Source organism: Hylaeus volcanicus, chromosome 2, assembly GCF_026283585.1.
Source record: "Hylaeus volcanicus isolate JK05 chromosome 2, UHH_iyHylVolc1.0_haploid, whole genome shotgun sequence".
Taxonomy (NCBI): domain Eukaryota; kingdom Metazoa; phylum Arthropoda; class Insecta; order Hymenoptera; family Colletidae; genus Hylaeus; species Hylaeus volcanicus.
This window is the reverse complement of record NC_071977.1, coordinates 31,070,001-31,081,105: the sequence shown is the minus strand read 5'-3', so window position 1 is coordinate 31,081,105 and position 11,105 is coordinate 31,070,001. Positions and strand designations below refer to the sequence as shown.

Here is an 11,105-nt window from a genome sequence, read left to right as displayed (position 1 = left end):
TATATATCGGATTTTTATTTCAGAAATGTACATTATGCGCTATAAAAGGATAAGCTACTTTCAAAATGAATTTATTCAGCTCATCGAATTTCGTATACAGGGAGATTCGAAAGTGGCGTCAAAGTGGCATATATAAATTCATGGAAACACCAGGTTCCTAATCTAACCTAGAACGCTTCGATCTTCGCACCGCTTTCGAATCGCCCTTAAAAATAAAGCCATCCCCGTTCATTTCTTCTTCCTCTTCCGTTTCTTGCCGGTCCTGCGTTCGTCAGTCTGCATCTCCCGCGTCTCGTGCCTGATAGGGGGTCCTTTCTCGACGCCTTTGGGGGTCCTCATCTCCAATTGTATGTCGGACTTCTCGTCGGCCCCCACGATGCCCTTCTTCCCGATCCTCAGCACGAAAACGTCGTGATCCGGGTCGCAAGGGTTCCGACCGGCGGCCTCCGCTTCCGACGCCACCGTGACCGTGGGTTTTCTATCGGACCCGGTGTCCAGGACTCCCGACACCTTCAGGACGACCGCCTTCCCGCACGGGTGCGCCGAACCGCGGCTGGACTGAATCAGACCGCTTTTATGCACGTCGGCGCAGGTTTCGGGCTTTGAATGCGACCTAATCACGGGCATCGGCCGCTCGTCCGCTTCGGTGATCGGCCGGGGGCTGGTGACAGGATTCGAACACGCTCACTTCTTCAGCCAGGAGGAGTAAACTCGAGCCAGGTTGAAACGTGTTTCGGGGGTTATTGCGACTCGGAAGAGTGAAAAGTCTGTTGCTTCCGAGTCTCGCGTGAGATTTGGAAGGTTTACACGGGGTGTCCCAGAATTAGTGTAAGAACCGGAAACGGGTAGGTAGCTGAGACGATTCTGAGCCACAATTTCCTTTGCAAAAATTTCGTACGGTGCTTCGTTTTCGAGTTATCAACGAAAAACCACGGACCAATCGCAGCGCTCGAGTGGCGCCAGGACGCTCCGCCCAGCTACCGGGCCAGCCTCTCGCGGCTGAGCGGGCCCTGCGATTGGTCGGTTGTTTTTTGTTGATAACTCGAAAACGAAGCATCGTACGACACTTTTGCAAAGGAAACTATGATTCAGAATTGTCTCAGCTATCCCCCTATTTAATTCTGTATAATTCGGAAGCTCGAAAGTCTCTAGCTTCAAAGTCATATTAAATTCAATACGAACTCTATTCTTCCCACTCAACCCCATCGAAAACATTATACTCACCCGAAACCACAAACCACCTCCAGTTTTGTGATACAAGTCCCACTTTAGTCACGAGACAGACTCCACCTGACTCAAGCCTCCGCGAACTTATTCCAAGCTCGCAAAGAGCCTGCGAAGGCCCATAGTTACCTAGGACCCGCGTTAGGCTTAATCGTGGCACCTATGGGTTGTCCGCAAGGACTACAAGGATGTTCCTCCTTCACGCAGACCCTGCAAGGTGGCCCTCCGGTCGTCACATCCTCGGTCGAGTCCCTTCCGATATCCGCATCCTTCGAATCGATCACGCGACATTTGTAGCCGAGCGATCGGTTGTTCACCTGGTCGCCCTTGAAGATGTAAGCAGAGACGTCCATGTCCGGCGGTGCTTCGAACTCCGTGACGATCGTCTGACCGAACGCCGAGATCCTGACGAACATGCACACGCATCCCACCTCGACGTCGTTGTACATTAAAGGCACCCCTCCCTCGAAGCACTTTGGAGGAGGGGCCATTTTGTTCCAGCACTGAAGCATCTCCTTTCTGAGAGCGGCGAAGTGCTTGGTCAGGTCCAGCTCGCCTCTGCCGATCAGGACGTCCGGTTTCACGCCGTCGGGCATCTTCTTCTGGACGCAGAGCTTCACCACGAAATCGACGATCTTGTTGACGGCCGTGCGCTGATCGATGGCGAACAACACGGACCGTCCCGAGTAAAAGTACTCGACGTCGTCCGCGACACCCGCCTGAGGCTGGAAGAGAGGGTCCACCGGCGTTATCTCGACGGTCTCGTCCGCGGAGAAGTTGAGGAAGTCGATGCAGATCGTCGTGGGGACGAAGAACATCTGGTTCAGCTTCGCCAGGCGATCGCTGACCACGTGGTCCACCAGGAACTCGAGGAAGAAGAGGTACTGCTCCTTGGCGTCCGGCAGAGGCTCGTCCCGGCTACCTAGCACCAATGGTGCCTCTGGAACCTTTTCGAAACGGTCGTTTCGGTTTATTTCTTGAAAAATTTGCGGAGAAAAGGACTTTCACGCTACACGATTATCTTATTGTTTAACACTTTCGGGATTTACTTTACTTCGGGGCGCACAAATTTATTGACTTTTGTTTTTATCGTTTAGTAGTTATTGGTACCTAGAATTCAGAAATCTTAGTTTTAGTGTTTGGAATACAACGGCTTCGAAGTTACAATTATCTAAAGTCGAGCACTTTTCAACTCTGCTTCGGTGCACACAAATTTATTGACTTTTCTTTTTACCATTCAATCATTTTCGGTACCTAGAATTCATCAATCTAAATTTTAGCGTCAGGAATCCAACGGTTTAAAAGTTATTCGTATTTAAAGTTGAGCACCAAACCTACTCAGACAGTATTTTCGTAACACGTTTTACCATTCTAATGTCATTCTCTACCTGACCGATCAACGGAGCATGGACAAAAGCCAACATGGCGTCGGATCGACCTATCGAATACGCCATAAATACTCGATTTTACATACGCATAACTTTTCAACTTGTTTAATTCCTGACATTAAAACCTCCATTTTTTGTGATCCAAGCATCAAAAGCTACCAAATGGTATCAAAAACAAATAGTCAATAATTCTTGGTGTCCCAAAATAAAATTCATAAATATTTTCAGGAGTACGAAAATATTTACGAAGCTAACATTTTTAGATTTGATTCGTCGCTCTGTTTCAACCTGATTTAACCCCTTGGCCTTCTCCGTTTTCGAAGACTTCTTCTTCGAACGACTTCCGCGCTCCATGGTCTCTGGATCGCTGTAGTCGACGCGTAAGAGACGCGGGACGAACGACTAAGGACGATCGGCGAGGACTTTGGTTCGGTATGTCACTTAAAATTTCTGCAACGTTCCAGTAAACGTGGTTACGCCTTTTTCGTGAAGTTTGCGAAAGATTCGTTAGCGGAGGGATCGATTTGGTTGCAACGGGGTTTCAAGCGAGACGCCATAACCTTTGGAAACTGGTTCGCCCTGATAACGCAGGCATCGTGACTTCGAACGTTGTCGCGATCGCGCGTTACGTTACCTAACTCGGGACGAACTTTGGCAACTAGCGCGAAATAAATTCAAAAATACAGAATTCATCGATTAGATGTCCTTATTGCGAGGCGTCGCAATTTTTTAGCAATTCTGCCAAAACATCGATTCGAAATATATCATTCTGAGAGGAATCGGTACATTTTCGTAAGCAGAAATGTTTATGGTATGTTTTACGGAGCCTTCGCTAGAAAACTAAATAAATGAATTCTACGAGCGAAGTATTACAAAAAATAAACCTGAATAGAATTTATAAATCTTGAGATTCCAAAAAGTAAAATTCCCAACTGAAATATTGAGATTGAAAACGAGAAGGATTTTTAATATCGGGAGTATAAAATCGTTTTAACGAATTTTTCTGCGATAAGTATACGTTTACGTAGCTTCGATTTCACGGAGTATCATTTAATTGATAATTCAGTTTCCAGAGCCGCCGCCGATTGACTATTACGTAACCGACGTTTCACCGGCCTATTTGACGGATGGAATTTTTCACCATGGAAAACCGTCCCCCACCCATAAGTACGTGGCTAAACAGCTGAAACCGATGAAAAGAGCTCTAAGTTAGTTTATCTTCCGTTTATCTTCCAATAGCCTCTATCACGGGCAAATATATTCGATAACCCTTTTTACTAAGTATTCCTAGAACGCATATGGCGATTCTGTACACATTTCGAACGACGTACCAGGAAAGCTTCTGTGTTATTGACTTTGGTTACGTGGCTTGTATTTTTCATTCTACAATTGGCTCTGAAAGGTTCACCGAATCCTTCAGGCCGGATGATGATTTAATTTTATCGGAAGAGTGGCTTAAACTCTCGATTCAATGATCGGTTGTGTAATTGCCTTCTGTAGAACGTCGCCCGGATATGTTCGCCCATATAGGTTGTTTATTTTACAGCGCATGGACATTTTCCCCCGCGTTGCACTCATCGTGTACCTTTTCTTTTCAAATAACATCTTTGCTCTTGTTATCTTAATCGTTGTCATTGCTTTTTAAATTCAATCTACTCTCGATTCCGACGTTGTAACAACAAATACCGCGACAAATCTTAGACGATGCAATTTTGAATAATTTCAGAATGTTACGCCCGTAAGAATTTTCGGAAAAATTATCACGGCGCTCGACGTGTTGAAACGAAAGACGGAATTCATAATTATTTAATCTCTATCGATTAAACGCGATCTTTGAATGCCGCCGTGACAGCTACGACACGCCGTCCGACTCGATTCGCGTACGGGCGAGAAACTCCGCGATTAAACGTTCTGTCTACTGCGTCCACTCGAGCCCCCCTCGGTAGATGCCATTTAAGATCGTCGACGCAATCGAGTTAAGGCGATCGAATTAGGCGAAAGTTGATGTAATTGTTGCAGGCGACCCAGTAGCGCCGATACAAGAGCTGGACTCGCGTACTTTAAACCGGTGGATCGAAAAGGAGAAGGGGGGCTACGTAGCCCCCTGCGGCCAGGACGACGGATTGGTTCACCAAACGCTGAGCTTGATGCCCGAGTGGAAACGCGATCGACGCAAACGTACGTCCCGGGATTCCGTTTAACTAACGTTAGGATCATTTTTAATCATCTAACCGAGTTAAACTCTTGACACGTTTCCAACATTTGTATTCGTACGATCTTTACTCGAGTTCTTCCTATGCGGTGAACTGCTGATTTCTGAAGCTTGCCTCGAAAGGAGGCTGAGGCCCTATTTACGCGTGTCTAGACGTTGCATAGAGCAGACGTTTATCCTAGATTCAGACTTAGATCCGAGCCGAGTAACGACTTCAGAACGAATTCGTTACGTTTCCAAGATCAGGGGTCAAGTTCTTCCTATGCGGTGAACTACTGATTTCTGAAGCTTGCCTCGAAAGGAGGCTGAGGCCCTATTTACGCGTGTCTAGACGTTGCGTAGAGCAGACGTTTATCCTAGATTTAGACTTAGATCCGAGCCGAGTAACGACTTCAGAACGAATTCGTTACGTTCCCAAGATCGGGGGTCGCTCGTCCTGGCCAACGTGGTACGAGCATTCTTCTTCGTTCGAGGAGCCGTCTGGAATATTAATTGTCCCCCATTGAACGTAATGGAGGGGCACATACCACGCCGGCAATTTCGACCAATCGAATATCGACCGTACGAATAATAGAACGTCCGAGAATCAATCAACGTCGAAACGATTCGGCGGACGACACTAATTCGCTAATGAGTCACGAGTGATTTGTAACCCAATTTCGACGAGACGTTGGAAAAATTTGTTCGATTGGCGATCGTCGATTGCTATAGACGCCGTTGCCAGACGTCAGAGGGAGGATTTTGTCGAACCTTGACAAATTTATAGATATTTTATTTTTAGACGAGTCAATCGTTCCGTAATTAAAATACGTTCCGTTATAGAAACGGAGATATTAGAATTTTCACGCGGAGTGTACTGTTGGGTCTACCGATACAGGCATTCGACGATGATAGCAATCGACGTAAATTTTAAAATTTGAAACTATCGGTCGGTAAAAAGCTACCTAATAGGTGATAGGGAATGGCTGATAGACGAATAGGCGGTACCGAGTACTTACTTGTGAGAAAGACGCGGTACTTGCAGTGACTTTGTTTTAATCAGGGTGGTCCTTGTTTGAATTAATTTTGTTGGTGCAGAGAGAGGAAAGAAGGAATTTCTTAAGGTCCAGTAAGGCTAAATATTAGGTTGTCCCGAAAGTTTCTTTCGTTTTATTAATAATTAATACATACACAATATTTGATGTTTTATGTTACATTACTGTACGATTCTAGCGGTGACGACGAGAGGTGCCACGACAATTTTTTTATAAGAGCACATAAGCTTCGAAGGAATATCCTTTTACGATTTTACGACCATTTCTTGAAGTGCTCGCAATATTGACTGTAGCTGTAGATTGCGATTACATACTTAGAAAACTCGTCTAAAGTTCTCCAATTTGCAGCTGTGTTATCCATCTTCCCCCGTTCGCCGCAGTACGAGCTGGATTATATTCGTCAGATGCGCCTGAAGGACTTCCGAAAGCGTCGTGTCGTCGCCGTGGAATGTCCTAGAAAAGAGGAAACGACCAAGTAAACATGCGCCCCGTCGCGCCGCGTACTGCGATTAGAAACAGAATAATATTTTCAGAAAGGAGGACGAGGAATGCGGTCTCCTGAAACCGCCGTTCTGGTGGAAGGACAAAACCGCAAAACCACGAGGCTCGCCCGTAGGAAACATCGACGATTACAAGTTCGAGAAACCGAAAGAATCCAGTGAACAGGAAGGGAAAATCAGCGAAAGGCTCCGTTTGAATCATCCTAGGAAATATATACCTGGCGCCATTCATCGGATCAAGGTATTCCGTGAGAAGGGAAATCCTCTGGAAACAAATGCACAAAAATTAGCGTAGCTTGCTCGGACAATGTACGTTATGGTGGTTCTTGTTTCAAATGATCTTTGGAATCGTGATAAGAAATTCCTGGATAGCTTGTGCCCTTGTCGAAAATTATGGTGCCACTGTGTGTTGGCACTAGAAGTACGTTTGGGCGTTTCTCACGTGTCCTCGGTTTGGTTTACATTTATATATCGGCCATTATACATGTATATGTATATTAGGTTGTTCCAAGTTTCTTTCGTGAGTTGCATTCAATTATCTTCTGTGGCAGTGTTTATACAAATAGACGATCCAAGTTCTTCGACATTGATGCTGTAACAGTAACGAAGCGAAATGAATCGCTTGAAAATGAAAAAATGAATTTTATGAATGAACATAAAATATTGTGTATGTATTAATTATTAATAAAACGAAAGAAACTTTCGGGACAACCTAATATATAGCCTTACTGGACCTTAAGAAATTCCTTCTTTCCTTTCTCTGCACCAACAAAATTAATTAAAACAAGGACCACCCTGATACAAAGTCACCTTTAAAATTTATTTGTGGCACCATAAAATTTAAAGTCACCTATGAATTTATGAAAAATTAGGTAAATTACCCGAATAAAGGTGATATATTTCAAACGTCCCCTGGAACGATAGACAAAGACGCGGCAATTAAAATGTCCGTCGCAATGTTGCGTGAGAGCTGCGGTCTGTGAAATTAAATATCCGGAATATTACACGAACGTAGGTCTCTGAGGTCGGCGTAACGATGCAATGAAATCGTCGAACGCAACTTTTTTATCCGTTAGCGAGTCGTTCGCGCCATAAAAATCACAGTTTGTTGTTCAACTCGCACGCTGTGCGATATAGACCAAGGTCGAAAGCTCCGCTACCGCGAAAGTGAAGGCTCATTACTCTTCCAATTATGGGATTGACGCCTGGTAGAAGAAGGACGCAGTATCGACGAAATAATTCCGTGAATTTAAAGACGAAACGACTTTATACTGATTTTTATACTCCTGATTTATTACACAATCCAAACTATCCAACTAATCCAACATCGAAGGAATTCCCTTATCGGCGATTCTTTAACTTCCGGTACGCAATCAAGTTAATTTTCCGCGAGATCTTGACGTACGCTATCTGGAAAGCTGCAGGGTGCTTGCTCGTTTCGTATCTCTTTAATTCTCGATGCGCATTGCGATTAATTTTCCACGGCCGACGTCTTGATCCTGATGTATGCTGTCTCGAAACAGCGCGTCGCGTTCGCACTCCGCGGACGGGACATTTATCGCCTCGCGCCCACCGCGAAATCAACGAAGAAAACTTAAGCGGCGGTCCGATCCTTTTCACGTTGTCGACGAGGTAATTATTTCGTGTTTTCCCGTGAACGGAAAAAATGATATTCGCGCGAGACCGCTATTTGTCGTCCTCGTTGATGCTACCGCGTTATTGTATGCGTACCGCGTCGCGTGCATTTTGCATTGGATACGCATCAAGGCTGTGCTATTACGGCTCGGGAGATATGCGTAACAGTCGCGAAGTGCGAATATCGCGTTAGGCACTCGCCGTCTGTAATGATTCACGTAGCGTTATGTAGCGGAACCTCTGACCTCCGAACTGTATTATGTATCGTATGTATCGTATTATGAACATGGAAAGGAAATTCTACGTTTATAGAAAAGAAATGGAACGAGGGAGGCGAGGGACGCTCGAGTGGCGTCGCTAGGGCGACACGTGTAATTTAAAAGTGATTTTTGGAAAGTACAATTATCAATTGAAATAATAACAGCTCGAGTCGTGGATGTTCGTAGATTTTTCGAAGTGGAGCTTGTGGTTTGACAGAGATTTATTACGGAAGTGGACTGAATTCGATTCTGTAGAAAAATACCTCGAAAAGGTTAAATTTGTGGTGGTACCTCCTGACCTTGCCTTTGACCTTGGAGGGTCACGTTCAAGGTCATTTAAAGATAAACTTTATTACTTCAAATAAAACTCCTATTTTTCGTCTCGGATTCGGAAAGAGCGGAAAGTTCTATGTTCAGATGAGGTAGCATAGTGGTCCGGGTGACCTTCGATGTTACGTGGAGGTTGGTCTTATTTTTTTTTTTTTTTTAATCTTTCCACCTGAACGATCGGGCAAGGGTAGTGTTAATCAATGTTTTGCTTGTGCAATCGATGTTCCATATGAAATCGACGATGTCGAATTTGCACAGAATCCAGAGGACACCAGCATGAAGGACACTTTGGATCGAGCGGACGCCTTCGAGGTGGTTCTCAGGACCGAAGAGAAACCCGCAACAGACACTGGTCCATCCGTCGACGAACGCGTTTGTCCCGTGGGAAAACGTCGTATGTACATGAATTTTAACGCTACGTTCGCAGAACGCCGTAACATATTCATCCATTCTTTTTACAATGAAAATTACGCTAACCATTTACATTATTCGCCAACCGCTTCGACGATAAACCCACTGTATATACTATATAATAAGTTCTCAAAAAGTAAACATAAAAAAGCAAAGAAAAGATATAGAGCGCTACGTGCCTCCGTGGACCTAGCGTTTAGCGTTCACCTAGTGTTAAATTATTGTTTCAAGTTAGAAACTTCTAACCGCTTCTAACGAGCTCGATTCGCTTTGCAGCGCGTCCACCATCGGTTCGTCGTGATTTGAAACGGGATCGGTGTGCGTGGGACGATGATAAATCGAGGCTTGATAAGGACAGACGATGGCGACCAATCTGCGACGAGATAGGTTTTTCAGGAACAGACCTAGAACGACAGGAGGAATTACGGAAACTGACCAAACCGTTTCTGCACGAGTTGCACGCGTGGTACTCGAAAAATAAGCCAACGAGGCTCGCCTGAAAGTTCCGAAACACCGGAAAAGAGCGGGAATTTCTGACGAATCGAAATTTAGTAGCGTTTATTTCTGTTTGTCGCAGTGAATAATTCGACGCAATAAAACGCGCCTGAAAGATCTGAAACACCGGAAAAGAGCGGGAATTTCTGACGAATCGAAATTCAGTAGCGTTTACTTCTGTTTGTCGCAGTGAATAATTCGACGCAATAAAACGCGCCTGAAAGTTCTGAAACACCGGAAAAGAGCGGGAATTTCTGACGTATCGAAATTCAGTAGTGTTTATTTTTGTTCGTCGCAGTGAATAATTCGACGCAATAAAACGCGCCCCTTGTCGGTTGATATCGCTGGCGTTTAATGTATCACGTTGTAGAATTACTAATGGCCCATGCAGATATTAAATTACGCCTTGTGCATTTACGGTTGTGTTTCGTTTTTCGCACGATGCTCGCGAATCCCAGAAACGACTGCGGAGAACTCGTCGGTGGAAACTGCGTTTTGCGGCTATCCGCGTGACCGAGTTTATCTTCCGTTCGATTCCACCATATTTTGTCATTTTTTTTCCAAAGTATAACGCGTATTCGTCGTTAGACCGCAGATATTTATGCGAGTTCATACTTTCGCAAATACAGAAATCTGATTCAAATGAACTAACTTTCAACGAGAAAAATAATTCCTCGAAATGCGCGCGAAGAGAAATTTCTTCTTAAATTTATTATCGTATACGTGCAATTGACGATATCCGATACACGCGAATAGTATATCCCTCGTGTCCCGTTGCGTCTTGCGTATCTCATTGATAGCTCGCTTATCAACGAATCGATGCAGCGATCGACCCGCGCGCGTACGTTTCTGCGGCCAGTCCGAATTAATACAATTAAAAATGATCCACGGACGCGTCGCTTAATTCCGCACGGTTTCAGAAACCAGCGAACATCTTAACGTCCCGTTGAACGTCACCGTTTCCGATCGTCGTCATCGGCGACGAAAGGACGCATCGCGTAACATGATGCAATAGTTTCATAATTCAAAGTTTAACAACGGAGATCCGATGTTTGTTCCTGCTACGCCGATAACGAAACGGAACGCTGACAACTATCGGAAGAACTGAGAAAGCTAGTCGCCGTCGAACGCCGCTATTAATGTTGATAACGATCGGAGCTTTTTATTGATCGTTAACGTATTTGATTGACATTTCGAACTCGAGGATCGGGAACGGCATGGTAGCTGTGATAGTGTAACATCGCTCCCAGAATTTCATCATACGGTTTCACGAGGAAACCACGCCTGGCAAATATTAATTCAGATGGTATGCAGATCGACGCGGGTAAATTTTTCGTTAACTTTGTAAAATATCCAAAGAAACAGAAACATACAAAGAAACCAGGCTCGCGAAGGGATCGCGGTAAAATACGTCATCGATATTCTTATTGTATATTTGAGCGAATATATCGATATAATATTCTACTAACGACACTCGAATATGCAAAATTGATCCCTAACGTCCGAACGCATATAAAATACTCGAATTTTAAACTAATTAGTACCAGACCCGAGCCAGACGTAATTCAGCTATAGTTGTAACGCGAGACTATCGCTTCAGGATTTCTTGCTAGGTT

At 44.7% G+C, this 11,105-nt stretch overlaps 1 protein-coding gene and 1 long non-coding RNA gene across 2 annotated transcripts in view; both read right to left on the bottom strand.

Annotated features, from left to right (window-relative positions):
- Nucleotides 1–49: 49 nt before the first annotated feature.
- Nucleotides 50–11,105, bottom strand: part of LOC128885058 (uncharacterized) — a 90,564-nt gene continuing 79,508 nt past the window's right edge. The window contains exons 3-4 of the mRNA XM_054138807.1: nt 1,354–2,171; nt 50–661 (exon numbers count right to left, since the gene is read on the bottom strand). Coding sequence (XP_053994782.1) covers nt 229–661; nt 1,354–2,171 — 1,251 coding nt within the window. The 3' untranslated portion in view covers nt 50–228. The remainder of the gene's footprint in view (nt 662–1,353; nt 2,172–11,105) is intronic.
- On the bottom strand, nt 5,966–8,086 carry LOC128872457 (uncharacterized). The gene is made up of 3 exons (XR_008456186.1): nt 7,240–8,086; nt 6,577–6,621; nt 5,966–6,311 (listed from the first exon to the last, which is right to left on the bottom strand). It is a non-coding gene; the product is annotated as an uncharacterized LOC128872457 (long non-coding RNA).